Source organism: Centruroides vittatus, unplaced genomic scaffold, assembly GCF_030686945.1.
Source record: "Centruroides vittatus isolate TY-2023 unplaced genomic scaffold, ASM3068694v2 contig_482, whole genome shotgun sequence".
NCBI lineage: Eukaryota > Metazoa > Arthropoda > Arachnida > Scorpiones > Buthidae > Centruroides > Centruroides vittatus.
In genome coordinates this window covers 1,007,762-1,034,372 of record NW_027122272.1, presented here as the reverse complement: position 1 = coordinate 1,034,372, position 26,611 = coordinate 1,007,762, and the positions used below count along the sequence as shown (strand labels likewise).

General features: G+C 26.7%; 1 protein-coding gene across 3 annotated transcripts in view; it reads left to right on the top strand.

Annotated features, from left to right (window-relative positions):
• Positions 1-26,611, top strand: part of LOC136977914 (metabotropic glutamate receptor 3-like) — a 228,243-nt gene that overhangs the window by 156,529 nt on the left and 45,103 nt on the right. For all 3 annotated transcript variants that reach the window (XM_067273515.1, XM_067273517.1, XM_067273516.1), the window contains one exon: positions 4,156-4,372. In XM_067273515.1, the coding sequence (XP_067129616.1) occupies positions 4,156-4,372 (217 nt within the window). The remainder of the gene's footprint in view (positions 1-4,155; positions 4,373-26,611) is intronic.

The window sequence follows — 26,611 nt, the reverse complement described above, 5'->3', positions numbered from 1 at the left end:
ATTTTTTAGTATAAATAATTAATTATTTTAATTAAATTTTTCATTTTGTATTATACTGTATAATTTAATAAACATCACTAAATTTACCAATTTGAACAAAGAAATGAGAACTGAAGAAAATTAAACAGATTAACATAAACTAAACACAGTTTCTTTTTTTGAAAAACTATAAAATTTATTTAAAAGTTACAAAGTGAAGAACGAATTTCATTAGAAAATAATTAAAGCAGAAAGTTAATCAATCCATAAAGAGTATTTCTTTTCATCTTGTTTTTTAAAGCTTATACAAAAAATTATAAGAAATATTATTTATTTAATAAAATATATTTATAAATTCGATATATTTTTAACATTTTCTTACAAATTTCTTTTAATTCTTTTAAATATTTAATTGATGTAGCTTATATATTGTTATATATTGTATATACAATACTTACATTATATCAATATCATTAGTGTGGAAACGAGACGTCACTTTTCTATTGTATAGAAGTAAAATATGATGGAGATTGTAATAATTAATTTTTTCTGCTTAATTTTTAACAATTAAACAATTTAAAAAAAAAACAATTTTAAAAGAAAAACTTATAACAACACATTCATTAATCACGAATAAATTAATTACTATAACTTAAACTATGAAAATCATTTATTTTGCCAATATTAATTTGATAATTTTTATAAGAAAAATTCGTTAAATGCAGTAAATTTATAATTTCCAGACGCTAATAATTTGAAATTCTACCCCAATTTATGCTTTTCTTGAAATATTTTGCTGCTGAATTTGATGTAAAATTAATGGGCATAGTCTATATTTCCTACCATAATTACTTGCATATTGTTTAGTTTTAGAAGAAATATTACTGATATTTTGCTATTAACAAGTAAGGAAAAAAACTATGAATTTCTTAGATATTACGGGGCATCTTCCAAAAATAACGTACAATCTTTTATACTAACTTAATAAATTACATTAAAAATTACTCCTATTCCATGAGTTACAGTTTTTATTAATTTTGGAAGACAATAAATTTACCTACATTTTCTTAATACTTTTTCCATAATAATACATGTAATGACACAATCATCAGAGTAGTTATTTGCGAATCATGGATTTCAGAAAGTATATATAATATGATATTTTCAATTACATACAATTATAATAAAACTTATAATATTTTCAAGAAACTAATTGCAGAAAATATATTTAAAGCAGTACTTTTCAATCATTAACGATTGAACAAGTTAACAGAACAATTAAAAATTTTAAACTGTGAAAATTGGGATTGAATTAGAACTTTAATTCGAAGAATCAGAGCACTTTGGATCTATCATCGCATCATCAAATGCAGAACTTACTGCAACAGTGCAATCAGTATAAGCGAGAATTGAAAAAAACTACTCATAAAAAACCACAAGAATCCAAGATTCTCAACATTTTTCATGAATAGAATTCGTGAGATTTTTTCCGTTAGTAGAATTCCCGCTGGATTTACATGAATTTTCATCTCAAGAATCGTGAGTTATCGTGATTTTCCGTAAACATAAGATCATTCAGTATCAGATCTCTCCGTCGACAGGAAGATATTTTCTCGATAAGGCGATTTAAAAATTACTTTTTAACAATAGGTAAATTATTAAAATGTTTGACTTATATGTTTATTGAAAAACTATATTAATTTAGGCTTTTAATAATATTTATGAAATGTTTCAGTTATTTATACTGAGCTGAACAATGTCTTTAAAACTAGAATTATAAGAAATTTATCATCAGTTACACGCAAATACATATATGAAATTTTCAGAGATCATACATATTATAAAAATTACATACAGGTTATAATGTGGATAAAAGTGACAATTAAACATCAAGCTTTCTAGAAAAATTCAATAAAACTTTTCTACAAATCACCACCTGAAAGGAATGCAATTTCAGAATATTTTTTAATCTTTATTGATATAAAATAATAATAATAATATGTATTAAACATGAGAATACGAATAGACATTTTCAGTTTGCCACAAAAAATGAAATATACCTATTTATTTTTGCGATGGATAGGGACCGCATTAAAAAAAACGCATTAAAAAAAATCTCACGAAACTTCACGAATGGCTGTAAATAATAGTTTTCGCAACACAATTAAAAAAATAATTTTTTTATGCGGTCAACAGGGACCGCATAAAAAAAGTCTCACATAGAAAATAACTCAAAACCGTACGAAATAGAATTTATTGACAACAGATGTCAGCACTTGACTGCATCGTCTGGTCTATCGTCTGTTTTACATATTTTTGTCCAGGTGGTGTTTTGTTGACTTAAAAAGTAAATTATTTCATTTTTCGCATATTCATGCAATAATATTACTATAATAAGTGCATTTATGCTATAATAAGTTTATTTAGCTATAATAAGTCAACGTGAGACATGACGAATCGCACGAGACTAGTCGCCAACTATACCGCACAAATTAAAAATTCGCATTAAAAAAATCGCACAAATAAAAATCGCACATAAAAGGATCAGTTTGCCACAAAAAATGAAATATACCTATTTATTTTTGCTATTGATCAGGATTTCCTATTAGATTGTTGATATCAGATTAAAACTAAATAAAATGTATACAAAATGTAAAAGAAAGCTGTGTGTGTCAAATCAATAAATGAAGTATCCAAAAATAAAGAACAATAGGAAAATCGGTGATGAATTGTGATGTTTTCTATTGAGAAAAGATATATAACGAACAATTATTTATTGTGGCATCGTCACAATGCCGAGCTGCAACTTTTATTCATCTTTTAATTAGAAAAAATCACGTGACTTCTGGTTCAGCCCAAAAGTTCATATATAGATAATCAGGGTCTCTAGGCAGCCCCTCCTTCTTTATTAGAGTATTAGAGTCCCTAAACTTTCCGTATTTGGTCTCGATGTTTTAGTAGTGTCTTGCTCCTGTACATCATACTTCTCCTGAAAACAATCGAGTCATGCCAGTCATCTATCTAATTTCGTTCTCAAGATTAACGAAGGATAACAAACGATCGACAGTGGGAATGTATGGGTCTGAAATTTTCAAATTGCAGCCCAACTAATATTAACATATTAAAAAGGATCCAAAATAATCATTCTATAGAATAATTGCGTAATAACATGTTTTGAAGTTCTACGTAGCATTAAATTTGTCATAACTGATCAGAAAGCAAATATTGTAACCTTTCACACACTCTATGCAATCATTTTATTCTATTTGAATTTCTGACCGTAAGAGATAAATGAATATTCTATCAGAATAATATCCTATCCATGCTGCGAAATTTCAATGTAAAAGATTTAGTTATAGACACATCATAGAATTAATAATGAATTGAATATATGTTTGTTTTACAGTATATAATTACAAATTTAATGCAATGAATATTGGAAGAGATAGTTTTCTCTTATAACTTAATCCTGTAACTTCCATCTAAAAATTAAATTCTCAGATTATTTACTAAAAACAGAAATAATGAAAATACTTTACTATAGATGCTTTAGTTAATCTATAGAATGAGCAATTTATTGGTCGTGATTAAGTAGAAATGTAAACTTCTTTATCTAGTATGAAAAATCCGATAAAACTTTTTTTACGGTAGTAACGATGCGATAATCACGAAGTGTATGTCATCAATCTTCTGAACATTGAAAGAATTCGAAAGCATTCTAAAATAAAATAGAGTGATTTATCAATCAAGTATCGCAGATATTTAGCAAAAATCTTAATAGTCACAGAGTATATTACATCCAATTTTTCTAAATTGTGTTTTTTCATCTAAATTATAAGATTTTTAAGCATTAAGATAATTACAAGCTTTTAGATTTTAGATTAAATAAATCAATTTGAAAGAGAACATTTCTGTAGGCATGAAAAACATTTCTGTTAAATTACATTATGTAAATTTTAATCTAAATTTATAATTTACATAGTAAACACTTTAAGATGTTTTTAAGCTTTCTTTTTCATTGTAAAGATCTGCATCAAACTAATATAAATAGATAAATAATTTGAATAATTAATTTATTCTTTATGCCCAAATAAAATCTCAGAAAATATGTACTTAACGCTATACGAAACGAAGATTATTTAATTTTATAAATATATTTTTCTTTACTTTTTATAGATTCCTCAAATCAGTTACGCTTCAACTAGTACAGAATTGAGCGATAAAACGAGATTCGGGTATTTTTCACGTGTGGTTCCACCTGATAATTTTCAAGCTCAAGCAATGGTGGATATAGTTAGGAAACTTGGTTGGAATTACGTTTCTACAGTTGCTTCTGAAGGTGACTACGGTGAAAAGGGGATCGAATATTTTAAAATGCTTGCTGAAAAGTCAGGTAAGAATATTATTTTAGAAATATTTTGTAAAATTCCTTAATTAATTCTGTAAAACCTATTTATTATATGTTAAAAATTTTGACAGCTCTTCAGTATTCCCCGTTCAATTAAAATTAATATATTATTTATTAAAATATCGAAATTGAAGTAAATAATATATTTCTATTTCAAAACATTTACCATAAAACAAGTAATTTATATTAATTATAATTAATAATTAATTTATATAAAAATTATAATACGATGCTGGTAAATATTTTAATTATAGTATGTTCAATTTTTAGCAAATAAAATTTTATATTAAAATTGTTTAATAATCTTTTAAAAGATTTACATCGTTAAAAAAGAAGCGGAAAAAGCTTAAGCGTACAATTTACAAGTTATAAATAACCATAATATAAATGCTAAAATTAGATTATTGAATCAATTTAATGGCTATTAAATTCAATTTAAAACGATTTTTTTAATATTTAAATCAAGCTAATTCAATCTATGTTTTATCTATGTTATAAAATTTAACTTTCTTTTACATATTAGAGCATATACACTTATAAGGACTAAGTACAACTATAAATCTGCAACTAAGTGTAACTAAAGTTCATTCTTTTGTATTCTTACATAGTTTATTGTTATTACAATTTACTTTTTATGTTTTTGTAATTTTAAAACGAGTACTTGTTTTTGAACATCTTTTATTGTCGTCAAGACACGTCCAATTATACTTATTAATAAAAAGTAAATATGGAAGTAGAACGATGCACTCGGCACTGTCAGGTGACCTATTCAACGAGAAACTCTATCTGTAGAAAGAGGAGAAAAGTCCGATTGATCGTATGTCTAAAAATAGCAAGACAAACGCTTCATCCAGACGCCTCCTGATCGCTCGACTGAAAAGCCTTTAAGGTGCATTTAGTGTCTTTCTGCAATTTCAAACTATTCTTCTGATGCTCGGTTCTAAGATACTATCATAACTTATCAATCCAGTTGAAAGAATTCTCTCAATATTGATGTGATAGAAATGTTTTTACTAAGGTGAAGTACTTTACTATCATACAATTTTTCTTAAAAATATTCTAAATTTGTTACAACATATTTTTCGATAACGATATCTCCACTTGTCAAAGTAAATATTAAGAATTATAATGTATTAAGAAGTATAACATTTAGAATTTATAAACAAAAATGTATATTTTATCTACACTAAAAAGTTGCGAAAATCATTAGACACTTAAAATAACTTCAACTAAAAGAATTTCAAGTTGTTTTAAGATCTCCATTATATAAATATTTTAAATATAAAATCCCCATTTAACATTAAAGTATTCAAACTTCTCGAACAAATTTAAATAACAACATACAATTTAGTTTCTTTCCTGTTTAAGTCTAAACAAATGGAACATCAAGAAAAAAAATTTTCAAAGTTTGAGTATCTTAAATATAGTTATAAAACTATTTCTAGTCATTAAATAATAATCAATCAAAATATAAGTTAAAATGAATAAATTCAATGATTTTTTCTGGAAACAATTAACATGATAATATGAAAAAGTTTATCAATTAATTTATATTATTTAAACTGTAAAATAAATAAAATATAAAAAATTTAAATGTTTATGTAATAAATAATTATTCTAATTTTTAAAATATAACTTTAACATTTTTAATAGACGTATCATAATGTAATAGTGTTTTTTCTTTGTTACTTTATATATCATTAATAATACATTTTAAATATAAACTTTTTAAAAAGATCTGTATAAAATTATAAGAGAAAGATGGTGAAAATATATTCTATAATAATATAATTTATCAATAATCCATTCTCTGTTTAACAATACAAGAAGAGAATATTTTTTAAATTTATAAATGTAAATTATAATGTTCGGAAATAGAAATCTATATAAATCATTTCGAAGAAAATGATAAAAATTGCTGCTGGCATTTTATTATCTCATTACAGCTTTGAAACATATTCGAGTTAATTAATTTCGATTCTTAATTATATACTTTATTAATGTGGATTTTTATTTTTACTTTATTGAAATCTTAATTAAATTTTATCTTGAAATATTATTTTTTGTTTTAAAATTATATTAAGAAGTATTTCATACGATTCTTTTATCGATTTTATTCGAAGTTGATGATGTAATGCATTTAAACGTTCGAACTTAAAGTATTATTTTTCCACATGTTATAAAATAACATGAAGTAAAGCATTGTAATCTGTCAAATTTTGACTCTCAGGGTTTTAAACTCCCCTCATTCCAAAAAATTAATAATAATAAAAAGAGAAAGAGAGAGAGAAACCCTATATATGGATATGTGTATATGTGTGGGCCTATAGTTTGCTTTACACAGTATATCTCAGGGCCGCTTACACCAAATATTTTGAAATTTGACAGGAATACTTGTATCTATGGGGCATTGATACTATTACAGTTTGGAGATTATAAGTCAAGGGGAGAAGAGATAGATGATAATAGTAGTCACATCTCGTGTAAGGTCGGACTTAATGAAAACTTTACCCGTACGAGATTTTAGCTTATTAAAAACCAACATTATTGACATTTACATTTTTTAAAAGAAAACCTCATTCTTGTCCTAAAATAAGGCTTAAACGTCTGTTCTATTCCGAGAAAGTCATGCAAGAACACTTGTCAGCTTTTTAAAATTCGCTACGATGAGAGCTATTACATGTAAATTATATTAATATAGTAATAAATCCCTCCGGTTTTAATACAAACATCGAAATGATTGGTTAAAAATGTATACATTCTTAAAAAATCTATAAATTTCAACGTTTCTTAGTTTTATTATTATCGTATTTCATACATTACATTCTCTTGACGAAATACGATTATTGGATTGAGTATAAATTTGCTGGCTGATACTAATGCATATTAGCAATAAAATTTTTTTACTTATTTTACTTCATCATAATAAAATATGTTACGTTCCATTTCTTTATTTCTGTTGCTGGACATTAAGCTACTTTAAAAAGTAATTTCAAAATAACATATGATATAAATCATATGTTTAAAAATCTTGCATTATAAGTACTTCTATTTATCAAATATTTTTTAAAATATAATTTCAAAATAACACAATAATAATGAACACATATCTTATATTATTTATCATATCTGTAAGACGTAATTCGTAAAAATCTTCCTTTAAATAGTTCTATAGTTCTATCGGTAGATAATTGAATATTTTTCAAAATTTTTAAATAAATTTTTATATAAAATTACATACTGGGATGAAGTACATCGAAAAAATCCAAATTTTCAATAAAGTAACAAAATGGTAGAAAGATTTGTGTATGCTTTTATAAGTTCTCGTATCAGAAATAATAGTTTCCTATAGAGGGAAACCAAGTTAATGTAAATCATAATATAGTCGACCTCCGATAATGGCTATCTTAGAGCAGAGGCCATTTTTTCAGGAATTTTTCTAACAAAAATGCATACAAAATAACCTTCAAACAACGGCTATCTTTTATGTTCCGGTCAATGGCCGTTGTTCAACTGTAAATTATATGTAAATGTTACATTACTAAATATGTCGCTGTGTGCAAGTTTAAGATGTGATCTGTATAATTTTTATTATTCAATCCAAATAATATCTATTTATAAGTATTTTTCATTTATATATGAATTAAAAAATGGATCCGATTATTGCAAAACATATTTCCATACACGAAAAATGCAATAAGTAAATGTTTCGATTTATACTTTTACAGTTTTTAAATCAGAAACAAATATTCGAATTAGTTTTCAGTTGCACAAAACGAAAAATGATTTTTAAAACTCTTTAAAACATATCACAATGGACGAAATACGCTGTAAACGTTCTAATAGATCATTTCAGTAATTAAAAATAGGTTATGAAATTTATTTCCATTTCTATAAACGTTTAATGCATGCCGAATCGTTTTCTAAAAGGAATTTTCTAAAAGTTTAAAAAAATAAAACATCTGTAAGCGTAATTTATTCATAGAAATTTTTCTTTTTCTTTCTATTATTTATACTTCAGATTAAAGAGCATTTTTTGGATTAAATGTAAATTTCTAAAGTTTTTATATAAAATAAATCTAAGTAACTGAAATTTTATATTTAAAAAAATGTATTTTATATTAATTACTTAAAGTTTCGAAATATTTTTTAGACTTTTCAATTCAAATATGTTACTTTCGTTTCATTAAGTAAATTGTTTCCTTAATTGGAAACAAAAATAATTCATTAATTGTTTAAATTCATTAAAAACTTTTATCAACGTACGAAGAAAATAAATATTATAATTAAAAATATATGTTAATGGTGTTAAGTATGTAAAAGATTTTAAAATTTTAGGTCAGCCTTTTTTCTGTTTCTTCATTTATAAATTGATTTTCTCAACTGTTTGGTTAAACAAAGCTCAGCTGAATGTGAAATGTTTCTTTTTCTTCTTTCTGGTTTTTAAAATCAAGTTTTTGTTTCTGTGTTTCATTAATTACTTTCCAAAGTTTTTCTTTAAAAAAACTAAGTATAAAAACTTATATAAAGTTCGAAAAATTCTAATTTACAAAATTTAGTGGTTTAATTTAGAAAAAACAATTGCCAATTTTAGAAAATAAGCATCCAATTAAACGTTTATAAATTTACATGAATTTCCGCATTCGATTTTGTTACATAGTTAATTTTTTATATTTTTCTTAACAGCAATTATTTATATAATTAGCTATTGCTAATTACGTATGTATATATGTTCAAATACACACACACACACACACACACACACACACACACACACACACATACTTATATACTGTGAAAATATACAATATACGCTCTATATACATGTATAATTGTATTTTTTAAAATAACATTTGTATATACACTTCTACACATATACAATATAAATCGATTATTTAAAAGTTTTCTCTCACATAAAAATCATATTAAAGTCATAGTGCGATTTGTAATAGAAGAAATACGGCATTAAACAATGAATTTGTCTTAAATAAAAACTTAAAATTTATAATATATTATATATATATATATATATATATATATATAATATATATATATATAATATATACAAGTATATACAGTATAATTAAATAGAATATTATAGTATGTAAATTAATAATTTAATTTAATTATAATATTATAATAATTATACCGGTATATATGTATAATTTCATACATACAATACGTTTCTTCGATTACAAGTCGCAGTATAACTTTAAAACTGAATTTTAACATATTTTTATGAAGAGAAAATTTTTAAATAATCGATTTTTTTTAAGTTTTGCTAAGTAACAAGTTATAAAAGAAACATAAATGCCATGAAAAAGGTAGTCTATTTACATGTTATGCGTGTATAAAACCTTTATTTTTATGCATTATAATGCCACCTTAAAACGCGTATTTTAAACATTAAAAGGAGTTTAATTTAAACTCTAATTACTGGTAACGTTTATTTTAAATGATTTGATCATTAAGGATTATAGCCGAAAACGTCCACGAAGGTTGATTGTAATCTTTTTGATTATCCGCGCAATCTCCAATAAATGGCGATAAAAGTTTAATGATTTTTCTACGGGGAAAAAACCGTTTTCAAAAATTCTCGATAGAGGAAGTTGTTACAACCAAAGAGTTTTTGCGTTAGAATCCTTCTTATTCCTTCTGCTAACACGCGGTTCAGAATTTTGAAAATCGAATTTGTTAATTGTCTATGAATTTTTAAAATTGTATAAAATTAACAAATTGTAATTTCAAAATTCTGAACCGTACATTAATAAAAGAATTAAATTGGATTCTAACGCAGAAAACTATTTGGTTCTATCTTCTTCCATTTTCGAGAATTTTTGTAAAAGGAATCCTTCCCATAGAAAAGACATTATTTTCTAACTCCATCTGGTGGAGATTGCGTGCATAACCAAAGTGATTACAATCAACTTTAATAATACATAATGCACTATATGGTCGACTTTTGAGATGAATTCTAGTTTGTTCTGACTACAAACATAAGAAACCTTCGATTGTAAAAACATTTCTACTTCAAACAAGTAAAAATGGAATTAACAAAAAAAAAAACTATTTCCTAAAATCGAAGAAATGCGATATATAAAGCTACATTGGCCTCATTAACTGTCACTCACGCATTCATTCACAAACTGGAATGACTTTCTTACAGAAAAACAAACAGCCAAATAGTTATACATTAGAAAGACGACGTTAATTGGGTTATAATAAAAATTAAATATTTGTGTATACATGCATGTAGAAACGTATTTATTATTTTATTCTCAAATAACAGTAAAAATTCTAATGAATATTTTATAGTAAAGTATAATAGATTTTAAAAACATGTAAAATCTACATGATGTAATGAAATTAATTTCGGAATACCTTTAATATTATTTTTATATTAGACCTACACATAAATTGGTGTTAGAGACAATATTAATTATATCTTACGAACAGAAATATATCATGTTTATTTTATATTTATACTTCAATTTTATAATTTTTATTCTTATTTTGTTTCCAAAAATTAAATAAATAATAATTATTGTTATATAATTTTAAAATGGAAGGCTCGCAGACTGTCTTTTAATTAAAAAACAAAAAGTAAATTAATATTTTAAAGTTTCTGATGTTGTTATATATAATAAACTTAATAAAAATAGTAATTAAATTAATGAAAATAATTAGAATATTTTATAAAGTTTTCGAAGCAAAGCTCATCGTTTTCATTAAAGACAAAGAAAGCAAAGTGAAAGTTTGTGTTAAATGTTACAGTAACTTCGAAATAATGAAAAGAATGCTTCATTGTTCAGAAGTGGATTGGCAAAAACTCTTAAACGAGTGAGTGGCAAGCTGGATACCAAATGGATTTTGTCAAGAAAATAGTTAATGACAGGAAGATTAGGAGCAATAGATAAAAGAAGAAAGACAAATGTGTAGATAGGACGGATGCTCATGATAATAGCGTTAACAAAAATATAAATAAAATTTAAAAAATTAAAACGAAAAAACTGAATTTTACTGTGAAGAAAAAATATTGATTAGAAAAAAGAACATTTTGGGATTGAAATTTAAAATATTTATATTAGAATTAATTTTGTTTGGTGAAATAATTTCTAAAATTAATTCGTCCTTTAGTTTTTGTTTCATATATTACGAAGTATTTTACAAAGTATTGTTCTACTATAAAAATTAAATTATTTTTTAAATAATTTAACTATTTAAATTTCCGATAAGACTAAGAAGCATAATCCATTCAGTGAGCGTTTTGAAAAACTTCATTCCTCTCAAGAGATTTGCATATTTTTAAAATGAATGTTAATTTTAAAGAGATTAATAAATCTCCATATTTGTCATTTTCAGGTATCTGTTTGATTATATAATTGAAAATTGTTATTGTTATTCAATATTTAATCGTATTTTTAAAGTTAAAACTATCACAGTCATTTTGATAAATTTTTGTAGTTAATTGAGATAATTTCTTTAATAAATTATTTATATTCAATTTTTCGTCGTTTCTACTTCTAATGACATTGATTTGTATTATTATTGTTATCTATAAACGAAATGTAAATTTAACGTTGGCATTATATTATCTAACCCATATTTGCTTTAATAAACAAATTTAAAAGTTCTCATAACTTAAAAAATAATTGAACTTTTAAATGCTATTTAATAATAATTCGTAGAGAAGTAATATTGATTACCTTAAAATTGTTCCAAATTTCGTTTTTATTTTTATTTTATTTTCCTTCTTGCCAAATCAAAAATCTATTTTAATTTTCATTATACGAGTAGTTAATGGATTAACCGATATAAATATCTTTTTTTCAGTTTTTTCATGCTTTCATTCGGTTTTATTTAATATATTCATAACATATATTTTTATATGCAGTATTTGAGTATAGATTTATCTAAAAATAAGAACAATATGTTTTTCCTACAAGATATCCTGTTAGCATATGATAGATATATCTAAATGTATTGTTTTTTTATTACATTAATAACAATATTTTTCAGAAAGGAAAAAAGTAATTATATTTCACAAAATATTTTGTAATGTCTATTTAAAATTCATTGTTATTAATATTATACAGTGTTAACAATAAGACTAGCCATATTTCGGGAGATGATAGAGCATCAAAACATAAGTGTAATTAGGAAAAAAAACGAATAGAGCTATCCTAAAGCGCTTAATTTTCAAGATAAAAGGGCTTAATTGTTATAGAAATGACCTTTTAGACTGGAAATTTCCACTTCAGACCACAATTCCATTGTCGTACGTCTATCTGTATGCCTTTTGTTAATCTCAAGAACGGAGTTAAATAGATGAAAATCAAGACGAGATATGGAAAGTATAGGTACCGGAGGTCCCGATTAATTGTATAAAACCTACCGAGATGGACCGAAACTCACGTAATTTCAATTGAACAGTTTCTCGAGAAAGGAGTTTGATAGAGACTCGATTGTTATCAGGAGAAGTATGATGTTCAAGAGCATGACATTACTAAAATCCAGATTAGGTATGGAAAATTTCGGGGTCGGAGATCCCGATTAACTGAATACTAACTTCCGGTCTGGACCAGATGTCACTTGATTTTTTGAATTACTAGATGATTAAAACTAATAGCTCGGATTGTGACCATGCCACAATAAATAATTGCTCGTTTGTTTTTAATGCCTCAGAAACAGTACGAGATTAGTGTTTGACTGTCAAGTGCTTAGTTGAAATTCTTTGTATGGTTTTGCTTTAGGAATCCTACATTATTAAAGGTTTATATTTAGGTTTATATGATTTTTTCCCACTGGCAAAGATGTGAGGGAGTGGCACATGTCTTTATAAAACGTATATGTCGTCACTGAAAAAGTAGTTTTGATTTTTTTATTGTAAATACATTTTAAATAAAATAATAAAATTGTACGATAAAACATTTTAGAAATACAGTATACACACATATTGAATATATATGTTTTTATATAGGTTATAAAAATATGGGTACCTACAAACACACACAAATACACACATACACACTTTATATGATTAAATAATCATATAAAATGTGTCATATATAAACATAAAGACAGTACTTATCTTATTAAAAGCATTTTTCCCTTATTTTGTACTCTATGATTGGGAATATTAGAAGATAAGAGGGATATAAATTAATTGAGAAAATATTTATACAGTAGATGTGAATGATTTAAATGGAAGTGAAACAAGCAATCGAAAAGAAATTAAAGAATAAAATTTGAAATATCAAATTTTAAATCAGCAAGTGTTAAATTTAAAATATTCCATAATAAATATTTCTATTTATTAAGTATTGTTTAATCTTATTCATGACATTTAAAAAGTATTGTCATTTTTCATTATACAACACATCCATTAGCCGATACTCTTCGTTAATGTAACTTTTATTATTATTTTAAAAAATTAAAATACAAAAAGAAATTAATATCGTTTAGTTAATATATTCAAAAGAAAAAAGGGTTTTACTTAAATATCATATTGAATCCGATTCTAGAAAAATAAGAATTTTGCTTTTAAAACAGAAAATATAAAAACGTAATGTTTGTTTAATATAAGATTACACATTCGTAAATGAATAAATATGAATTTATAACAATTTTTCTTAAATAATTATTTATTTACTTTAGTCTGATATTTAAAGCTATTAAAGTTTCAATAATATTTGTCACTTTTTCATTAAATTAAAAATTATAAAACAATAGATCGTTTCATTCAATAAAGATTTATTTTGAATTATTACTAAGTAATTGGACGTTTGCCGGAAAAATGTGACTTGTCTGCATTGTTTCTAAGAAATTATACGGAAAATACGAACAAAATACAATGGAATTCACGTGAAAAAATAGCTTTTACTAGAAAACATCTAATAGTTATTTATTTCTAGTAATAAAATTATTGAAAATAATATATTTATATTCTTTCATTAGAAGATTTTCTTAGTTTACATTCATGTTTCATATATGAAAATTTTAATAATTTACTTCAAATTATCAAATTTTTAGCTCACAGGTCTAGCAGCACGTTTCATATTTCATCTCACGTTGAATCGTTACAGTTTTATACAGTTAAAATCTAAGTACAGTTTTATTTTCAGTTACATTTTGAAAAGCTTAAGAATTTGCGTCGACCAAAGAAATTTCTAATATTAAAACAGAAAATAAAAATAGTAGAAATTTCTGAAAAGAGCGGATAGGAAATATGTAAACTTGCTAAAAAGTTTGAATTTAATTAGATTCGAATTACTGGAATTTAAAAATAAGAAGGAACCGAAATAGGACATTTGGTGGAAACATATCTTACATAAAAATAAATAGGCAGTAATTAACCATTCAACTTTTAAATTGTTTGCTGTAAACGTAACAAATTTTCAGATATTTATTAATTAAACAGACAGCTAAAACTATTGCTGAAGAACTTGGAATTTATAACTTTTTGAAAAATTTTGCAAACATAATAACTCATGTAAAGCTGTGACGAATTTTCCGAGGTTCATCTAATCTAGCTGAGAATTGGATTTAAAAATTATCTTTCATTAATTAAAATTATATATTTAGGAACTGCAGGTTTATTATTTCGGGCTCTTCTGAATGAAGTAGTGTCCAAGGAAACAGCATGTTCTGAAAGAAAACTATCAAAAGAACTATTGATAGTAATGCTTTATGCCAAATTAAAATGCATGCTCGCAAAAGTACTATCATTGAAAAGTCAGCACGGCTTTTATCATGTTATTTATTTGCTATCTATAATTTATAAATTTAATAATAAAAGTCTTATAATCGTTGTTATACTAAAGTCATCAATGAAAACAAATAAATGTAATGAAGGTCAAGTAGCGTTGTTAAATTAAAGTTTTTTACAGAAATTTAATGATGAAATGAAGGCATATTTCTAATTTGTTGATAATGAAAAGTATACATTAATTTAACGGAAGATTTCTCCACAAATGATCAGTTAAATATGGAAAATAATCACTACGAAACAGAAAATAATTATGTACATATTTATAAAATAAATAAATTAAACATATTTGAGCAGTCTGTCATTTTAACATAATCGTATCTATTCCATGCTCTGCTGCCTTTCGAACTTTTATTTTTACACGTTTTAAATGTACTGTCTTCAATCGTAAATTGGTGAAGCTTGTTCTGAATTTCTTTGCTATGTTCTGTGGTGGAACTGGATTTCGCTCCACCGTCTAGCATTTAATTGGTACTAAGTTCGTTCAATTGGTCTTTGTTGCGGTACATTAGGCACATTGCTTCCACGAGGAATGTACCGTATCTATTGTTGTTGAAAGGCAACAATTATGTCTCGAGTGTGATGGGACGTTGTTTTATCTTGTCAAAACAGGTAATCTTCATTCGTATAGTGCTTCTTCAAGAATGGAACCAGTCTTCTCTTTATGCACTCCATATTACATACTTTCTTATTAATGCAGAGTTTAGACCGTGCGACGAAGGCTTGAGACTGCTCGCGATGGACGAGGGAATTCGTATGGCTACCCATACCAAGTCCTTCATCAGAAACTTTGCGTGACGTTTAAACTTTACTTCTGGCATAAAGTCTTTTCCTTTTTACAGAAAAATCTTTTGTTTTCCACACATTTATAGCCTTCCAGTGTGAAATTGACTTGTAGTGCATAAATACATCCGGGTTGTTTTCGAGCCTCAGATCTCCTTTGTTCGGTCCTCGGAATAACTTTCTTTCATTTTCTAACTTGCTTTATAGTGTACTTGGATGCAGAAATATTTTCCTAATGACAATATTCCTTTTCTTTAATATCCGACGCACATGTATGTAGAATATTTTAAACTTTTGGTCCAGCCTTTACCAACAAAGACATCAGCTAGCCGTTTATGCTTCACGTCAGTCATTTTAACCTTTTTCTTCCACTTCATTTCTTCAGCTCTAAATAACGGTTTCTTCTCTTCCACTCTCTAAGTTATATCACATATGCTTTTTGGAGTGCCCATACATTAAGGATGTTCTACAGTGAAAAGTTTATTCTTCATCAATTTTCTATATAAAAACTTCCAACGATTTTTCAATGTTCGCCTTGTTTTAGGCCTTCCCAATTTAGAAATGGAACGATTTTCAATAAAAGAACATCAGGAATCGAATAAGAAACTCGCATTCAATAGAAAATCTGTACGTTCCATTTGTTTTGTTTTTTTCGCGCTTATACGAACAAGAAAAAATGTAAGTTATTCCGGATTTTTAGTTTACATGCCTATATTAATTTTTAATTTTAATTATTTGAACATTCAAATATAAGTATTTCTAGATTTTTGCATTTTGGTACATAGTCCTATACTAGAACCTGTCTTTGAGCGCTTTGTCCGTGTTGCATCGCTCCGCGACACTTTCATTATCTTTTCTAAATTTACAATAAGTTCGTATTTGGACAACGTTTGGTTTGCATACATTGAATAACTGAAAATAACAAAAAGAAATTAAAGTAATCAATGATAAGACAAAATACTATAATTTAATATAATGCAAAGCAAATGAATAATATAATATTTAAAAGTAGAATTATGGTGCTTAAATTAAACAACCTCTCGAAAGTTGTAGCATTCTATCCTATGAGATGTCAAGGATCGGACTTTGAAGCGTCATAGCGCCAAAATATTTGACTTTTTCGAAATTTTAGAACGTTTGGCAACACAATGAGTCTCCTCTTTCGATTATATAAATTTGTGTTCCTATATGAAATATGTTTTCACTCAAAAATTTCATTACAATGAATAACATTTCATTCAGTCAGTGAGACTAATATGTCTCTATTCTACGATACTAGGATCTCTATTCCCAATATAGATTATTGTCACCATTCATAACAAAAAGTTCGTGACAATTTATCGATTCCTCGTACCGCCGTTTCTACGTTTTTTGACTGGAGTAACATCAATGTACTGTACACACTATATAACTTTTATTTGTATTATATTACAATATTTAATGCATTTTATTGTTTATTATAACAAAGCGTCTCTCTCTTTCAAATCGTAAGAGTTAGATTTGGACATAGTGCAGATAAAATACGTTTTAAGACATGGGCTTTCAGAATAAGTAATCAAATTTTCTTACAAATCAAATCTTCAACATCAATAGTTTGCAAGTTATAACGCGTAATTTTTGGAAATAAACAGGTTACTTTTCTTCGGATTAACTTTTCGTGAATAATAATTATCATAGTAAAAGTAAATCTAGCTTCAACAAATTCACGAAGTACAACAGTCATCATCTAGATATGACTAATCTTGACAACGTGAAGCAGCAGCACGCTAAATACGGGAGTCATGTAATCAGCGTAGTATTAATATTATCTCTATTCATATTAATTTTATCATCGTGGAAGTAAACAACGTATGGATAAAACAAGAACACAATTTTAGATTATATTACTAATCTAGATTACAAGTATTAATAACAGATAAAATTATGAACGACAGATATCCAGGTTTTAGAAGTTGGATGCTGCTCAAGATTCGGGGGGACCAGGCACCTGCCCACTGTCGTTTTTCAAAGAACGTTACTAAATTACCTTAGAATTACTTTCGTTGCCTATTCTTACCTAATCGAGGACATGCGATACGCGTTATTATTTTTATTTTAAAGTAACAAAACTAATTGCTTTGGTATCAAGAGGACTGCAGCACCATAATCACCCTCTGGGTACGCCTCTGATGAACGAGCTACCATCTGTTTCATTACAGTCTTAATAGACGTTATTCACGAAATCAAAACGATTCCTTGAACCTCTGTTACTTTCTTCGTAACGAGAAAACTGTCGTGACGATTTTAAGCTAAGAATTCTATATACGAGTATTTAGAGTAAATTAGATATTTCATAATTACATTTTTCCCCTATTTAAACCGAATTTTAGTTTTAAAAAATTAATAAATTGTTTATTAAATAGTCATCTTGATAATAAAAAATCTTATTTCATTAAAACTAATAATAAAGGAATACTATTAATATTATGAAATTTAACTACTACTGTAGTAAATAATTCTGCTTTAAAAAGTAAATAGCCTATATTTGTTATTTTAGAGCTAATGATAATAATAACTATTTAAACAGCTCAATTAATTGTAACTATAGTTATATAATGGCAGTATTACATTAGTAGTAATATTCTGTACACGCGTTACAACTTGTAATGTTTATTACGGAATTTCTCAAATTAAAAATAGAAAATAACTGAAGACAAGATCAGAAAAAATGGTATATTACAATCATGCATTCGGCAACACGCAGAATCATAATTAAATTATAAAAATAGTTTTTAAAAAACAACTCCACAAGATTAAAACTAGTGTTCCATTTATGTAAGCATACCATAGATTTTAAAGACACACCTGTATCAACGTTGCCAATGACTTTTTATAAGTACTGTTGCCAGTCCTATGATTAGAAATGCCATTATTGAGATTTTCCGATAAAGGAATGAAAAGAAAATAAATTATTTTGACGTCTACTAAAAATTTTCCGCTTGGTAATAAGAAAGAAAAGGATAAAATTCCAGCTAATCGGGAAAATTCATCTCGCACGACCGGACATCAAAAAAGCTATATTCTGCCAGGGAAAAAACTAAATTGGCAACATTGATTGTGTTACAAGTATAGAAACAAACTGCCAACCTGTCCAGCGTAGTACTGCAATATGATGCTTTAAAACTTGAAAATATCTGTAAAGTAATAATTTTAATTTAACCGATTACCGGTAAACCAATTTACATATAATATAATCTCTAACTAATACATGAAATTATAGTTTGGCATCATATAATATAAACTATACCTATTACATTTTATATTTTTATTACAAACATTTCGTAATAGTAGATAATTATGTGAGACAAGTAACGTAATAATTATTCAGTATTCTTTTTCTTAAATTATGCACAATGCTTCAAAAAGTTATAAATGCTTTAAATGTTTATATATGTTAATAATATGCTTTTATTAAGGTCAATACTCGCATGCTTTAAGATTAAAGAAAAATTCATTGCTAAGCAGTACAAAAATATACACAACTCTCCACTTATATAATAACTTGAATATAAGATTTCGATTTAGTACGGTCGGTAAAATGCGATAAAATTTTCTTTTACACTATAGTTCCAAATTAAAACGATATTTAAAATATTCTTCAGAATTTTATTTTTAGTATTTTATGTTAAAAATTCAATATATATATAAAAATATATATATATATATATTTTTTTTTTTTTGATAAAATTAATATTTAGGCTTATTCTACTGATAATAACGTTGAATCGTACTATCGCTCTTTTGAACTTATACATACAAAGAGATGTGATTCTCCATTTTGTATTACGTCACGATTTTATACCGGGTGCATTAACTTAACTGGATATCAGGAAATTTATTTAAAAAAGTATATAAAAATAAAAAATAGAGTTTGATAACAGAGTTTTTAGATAAGCCTATCGACGTCTTCGTCTTAGGTAAACTAATTAAAAAAAAAAAAAAAAAGTTGGGATTAAAGAAGTTACAAAAGAGACAAGATTTTCAACTAAAAGAAAAGAGGAAAATGATTTCTTTATCAACAAACAAAAGATATTCTTCAATTAAATTTAATTTTTCTTTGTTCTATAACTGTCAATAAAAATGGAACCTTAAAATCTACTTCTTTGTTTTCCATATAAATGTTAGTCTCGATTTTACACGGAATCAATCCACTACATATATCGAGATTTAGGAATAATAATAATAATAATAATAATTATATATATATATATATATATATTTCAAGGGTTAGGTGTATATATTATAAACATCTAATCCTTATGGGATACACTTCTTGTCTAGTCTTGTGTTCAATTATATGAGCGCTGAGGTGGCTAATCCTTATATTATTTAAATTTTTGAAATGTTCAATATCATAATATTTTAGTCTAAGAATGGGAAACCAAAGCAACGCGGAACTCTCCATATTTTTTGATCAATGTATGGTGCAAACTAGCTAGAACTTCAAGAACTCCATAACAGACCCTTCAGCAAGTCTGCACTGTCAACGTTACTGTAAGTTTGCAATAACATGCTGAAAGTTAAATCATTTTTCTAGCAAGATATTATAATTTTACTGATTCTTATTTTCACGATAAGTCAAACAAGTTAATATTAAGTGTTATACTCACTGGTATTTTTTTTTAACGTTACACTTTGAACTGTAGGTTCATGTATGTACTGATTTTGTAATACTTCAGTTTCTAACATGGGCTGACAACATTCAAACGTAACCTTTGCGTCCGTGCAGGATCTATTCAAAGATGGATCGTTTGCCATAGCTGCCTCAAATGGGCCCATATTTCATGTCCTAGAGTGAATAGTGACAATGAAACTGCTTGTGAATTGTTCCCTTAATTAAAAAAATATGAAAAAATGGCTTTTACTTAATATTTTAAATGTTTTTCGAGCAAGTGTTTCATTTGCAAGACAACTAATTTTGAGAAATTTTGGCAAATAATAATTATATTTATATAAAGCAAAATAAACTAAAAATCAATGATAAAATTACATTGTTCGTTTTTAAATAATTAAAGTATTAGTGTTCGTTCTGCCCTCGGGACATGTTTTTTATATGAAAAATTACAATCGATGTGCTTAAGTTTTGGTAGTTTTGAAAGAAATATTACGTTGTTAAGTAGATTAAAAATAAACTTGTTTACTTTCAACCGTCTATTTGTATCTTTTATTATTTTACAACGCTTAAAACCTCAAGTATTCAGTTCTGCGCTAGTTTCTTCTATAGGTTTTTAATCGAATGGCATTTGTGACACGAGCTATTGGCGCTCAATTAGTCATATGATAGAGTAGAACCTAAATTGATGAAGAATAGGAAACAATAGTTTAATTAGAATTTTCCATGAGAAATTACTAGGATTCATTCTTACCTCAAGCTCATATACCTGAGAGTTCCACTGAAATCACCAATACGTGGCTATTTGAACGACTTATTCTAGAAAAAAACGGAGTAAAACAGCGTTTCTCAACCGTTTTTAAGCCCAATGGCCGATAGAATGTCTGAAAAAATGATACAGAACAATAAGTTATGTAGGCCTAATTTTTTAAAACCCATATGGGTATTACCGACGTTTGGAACATACTGTGCCACTTACATGATTTTAATACATATGGAAACATAATTAATTGAATTGAAAGTAAACTACTGAAAGTGAATCATTATTGAACAAAGTTTTAATGTTTAATAATTTAGGTTTGCCTGCGGTTCACCCGTTCCACCATCGCGGACTACAAACGTAATAAAAGTTTCAGATGATACTTTAATGCTGAGTTTAAACAAAGAAAACGACTTTATGGTTTGTTTCTTTGTTTAGAATAAAAGTCCTAATCGTGATACAGTTGAAAAAAAATTACAGGAAATGAAATGTGCTTAAGAATGACGCCTATTTTATTATAAGGGTAGTTATATACATATGTTTTACATTCTTTGAAGAATCTTTACTTCTAATTTCACTCTTAGCATCCAAATAAGTCTGCGATTATATCTATGAAAACAGTAAAATATCTAGTGGTAACTATTAGCTATAATGTTAACAAATTACAGTTTTCAATAATGGAAATATCTGGAATGATTTCAAATGAAAATACTCAAAATTTCGTTGAATCATAATGCATTCTTAATCAACCCTAAACAAATAGCAAGTCTGGTCGTTTCTCTTTCTGAAAAGAAAATATTTCCTTTAAGAAAAACATCAGAATGTATTATAAACAAAAATAAGAAAGATAGGTGGAGTCGGGACACCGAAGGCACTTCTTGTCATTGACAGTTCTTATAACTCAGAACTGAAAAAAGTCGGCAAAAAATCTTAGATGGTTTCTGAATTTCATAGTTGTAAACAACAAACGAAAATAGCACAGAAGTCATTTTGGTGTTGTGAGATGTGCCGTAAAGATTTGATGGAAGATGCGATTCAATGTTTGTCTTGTAAAACATTGACCCATGAATCGTGTGTTAGGTTAAAAAACGTGGAAAAAAATGTTTACAATAAATTGATTTATAAATTTTTATTGTAATACGTAAATATAATCTTCATTTCCTTACTTTTAAAAGTAATGATATGAAAACTATTAAATTATTAAATTCTTATATTTTTACTTTTAGAGGTTTAAAATACGAGTAATTAGAAATATATATTTCTGAATAAAGTTTAATCGATGCTTAACCGTATTTTTCTAACTAATGATATAATGCCGGTATTTCAATGTTTTCAACATTTTAAAATGAATCCATTCAATGGTTCAGAATTTCATTCGAAATACATATGTATAGTTTTTGTACTTAGTGAAGCCTACATATAACAAATAAGCACTGAATTTTCTGTTGAAATAAAATACATTATTACTGTTTTATGAATTATGATAGAAGTTTTATTGTACATTAATAATTATATTAAGGAATATAATGTATCAAATTTTTCAACAATAAGTATTTATCGGTTTTAAAGTCATAATTGGTTAAACTGAATTAATTTTTTGATAAATCATACAAAACATGCCTGATTTAATAGACCATTTGTTTAAGGCGAAATACTGTTTTTAGATATAGAAAATTAACATATTTTAGATAATAATATAATAATGGCCACCTTCCAAGGACGATCACCTCTAAATAACGGCCATTTTTCGTGTTCATCGTCAGTGGCAGTTATTTCAAAGATTTGACTGTATTATTTGGTAACGATAAATAATTGAATTCAATCTAATTAATTAATTAAAACGCCAGGAAGACAGATAAAATTCACAAGTTTAGAAGAATTATTAAATTAGAATAAAAGTGTCTTCACAATTCATCCCCTTTCACTCCTCGAAATTGGATAATGTGATTGGGTTATGATAAACAAAGGGGAATAAATAGTGAATGCACTGTTACTCTAGTGCAGGCATGTCACAGATACGGCCCGCGGGCCATGACTGGCTCGCGAGACAATTAGTTGCGGCTCGCGACATAAATTCAATAATGCTATTTGTTTATTTTTTTATTATCTTTATACTAAAGAATATGTGATATTTTGTATTTAAGCAAATAATATTTAATGAACAAAGTTGTTGAACTCAATTATTATTTATTATTATTGTTTTTATTTTTATTTATTCTTATTACTTAATGATATTTATTTTATTTTATTTATTTTTGTGTTTAATTTCTTGTTTACATTATGTTTTCTCTATTTCATCTTTTGAATTTCAAATTAAAGTCCGTCTTGGCAAGATCATTTATTACATAATTCTCACTATTTTGCATATAAAATACGTGTTTTCGATATATTAGTAAATTACAGTTTATGCTTGTATTTTGATTTTTGCGATCCTTATTTCCGGATCGGTTTACAGACCTGCTTCAGGCCTGTAAGTTTGCCGAAAATGTTTGTTCTATGATTAAAGTTATTGTTGGAAAAGTACAAATAGTTTTTTTTTATTGTGAAATCTCCGGTTATTAAAAAGGAATTTTTGAGTCGGCTACTTTTTAGAAAATCTTTGGCTACAAAAGCTAAAAACATCTGGCCCGCTGTCATACTCGAGACAAAAAATTGGCACTTAAGCAGTTTGAAGTTTTACACTCCTGCTCTAGTGTTTCTTCTCAACTTGCGAATTTTGATCTAATTAAATATTTCTGTTTACTATTAAAGATAACACAAAATACAATGTTATAATTATTATATCCATGTTAATTTTCTTTAGTGTTTTTCCATCATAGTTTATTGATGACGAGTACAGACTATTAATTAAAGAAGCGTATTTATAAGCATGCATATTTTTCTTATTGCAATAATGGTTATTGTTGACGTTAGACCTTCTTATATTCCAAGAAAGCATCTTCATCTACATATATTTGTAGAATGTAAATCATATAATTTTAAATATCGATTCTAAAGAATGTAGTAAAGTTTATTCCTCATAAATTTGAAATTAAACAAAATGTATTGTTCATTTTTACTAAAAAAAAAAAAAAGCTAATTTTGTTAGACATTTTTCAGTTGTTAATCAATATATTTTCAAAAATTTAAATAAAAACGCTTCTAATGGTGATATTCTTTATTGGGTAGGAATGGTCGGGATGGAGCCATTGTACTGTACAGGAGGGTCTAATGATGTGTTCACTTGTTTATAATCGATCAGCGCAAATCGCAACCGTCAATCTCGTAACGGTCAAATCGTAACGGTCAACTCTTTGATAACAGGTGCGTGTCTGGGAATTGTAACGGATAAGTTACGGCGGCGCTGATCGATTATAAACAAGTGAACACATCATTAGACCCTCCTGTACATATACTGTACATCCATAGTTCTCAATCCGTGGTCCCCGGAACACGGGTGCTCCGTGAAGCCACTTCAAGTGTTCCGCGAAAAAATCAAATATACAATTAAGAATTATTGCAAAGGAAAAATCAATACAATGTATAATAATTTTTATATGGGAGTGTAATCTGCAATGATGTCATATACTAGACCGAGTGCGCTCTTGATTTCAAAAAGGTTTTCCATCCCTGCTGTAAAGCTGATGTAAGTGTTCCCGGAAAAAAACTGTCAAAGTTTAGTGTACCCCGACTTCAAAAATATTGAGAACCACGGCCGTACATCACTGCAGTGCATTCACGCACACATCATGATTAAATTCTACATTTGGTTATGTTTATCGGGTTTTAGAGTGAGGAGATGGCGGAGTTGTGGACACCTGCTAAACATCATTAAAATGCATTGTCATTGGACGCAGGTATATCTTCAAAGTTTCAAAATTCTATCTGAATTAGAAGTGAATGAAATTTGTCTTGCAATTTGCAGTGTCTTAATATAAGCAGCTTGTTTTTTCGAGGGGGCATTTCTTTACTTTAAATTGAAATCCGATTATACAGAAACTCGACTTTTTTAAATAAAATTTTTCGTTGAAAGAAATTAAATTGGTTTAGACATTTTATGTAAGGCACCGGTGCTTGAAGGAATTAGAAGTTTGCTCATTATAGTTGGAATGATTTCAATCGAATGGAATCGACTAGCATGGATTAAGGAAGGAAACGAGCTGAATTGCACAAGAAAAATCGTAGGAACCTGGATCGGATAATATCTAAATCTCTTAATAATAAGAGAAACGCTATAGTATGATCATCTAGTTGATTCTAAAGATGTTCTAATTTATATTACAGATAATACGTGAAATTTCTTGATCTGAAACGCGCATTTAGTAAAATTTTATATCAAAAACACAGTTAAACAATTAAAATGAGAAACAACATTGTATTATATAGTATGTGATTTATAATGCAAATTTTCTTTTCCGATTTTAATTATCATAATATTTAGTTCATTTAATGTTTTTATTGTCATTGTATTCGTGATATTTATTATTGAATATATTTTCGAATGTACTTTCGTCATTTTTGTTTTTACTTGCAAAACAAAACTGTCGTTAAATTTCAATCGCAGTAATGGTTATGAGAAAGAAAATAACGATAATAGCTTGAGGTAATATTGATATGAAAATTTATGTAAATAAATACTTGAATGGGACGTGAAGTCTTATACACACATAAATATAATTGATTATATATATATATATATGACTACTTATTTAAATTATTTTACAGAATATAAACTTAAATGTAGAAATTAATTATATTTTAATCCAATTTTCCATTTAGATTTTATGTGAAGGATAAAGTAAAACGTGCACTAGGACAGTATAACAAATAAATAAATAAATAAATGTAATTTATCATACTAGTATCACCATGGAGGTTTCTAGGGGCTCGAGCTCCCCTTTACTTTTTAAATAAATAAGTGAAAAAATCTAATAAGTACAGGCAAACATTTGTATGTGACAAAGTCACTTCTAGACACGTATATATAATATATAAAAGCTTAATCTTTATCTACAGCACCCAAGTAGATGAAACTATTAAACACTGATTGATCGCGGGTTTGCACTTCATTGCGCCAGTCACTTGAAGTTCTTCGTTTTTCTTTACGTAACACATAAATAGAAGCCTGTTTCTCATAGAAAGTCTTCTTGAAAAATGTCCTTCTGGGAGGAATCCCGCTTGACAGATTGATTGACCTTTTTCTGCCAATATTTCAATTCCAATCCAATCATCTACATCGCTATCGGCTACATCCACAGTGCTAAAGAGTTGAATATAAATTTT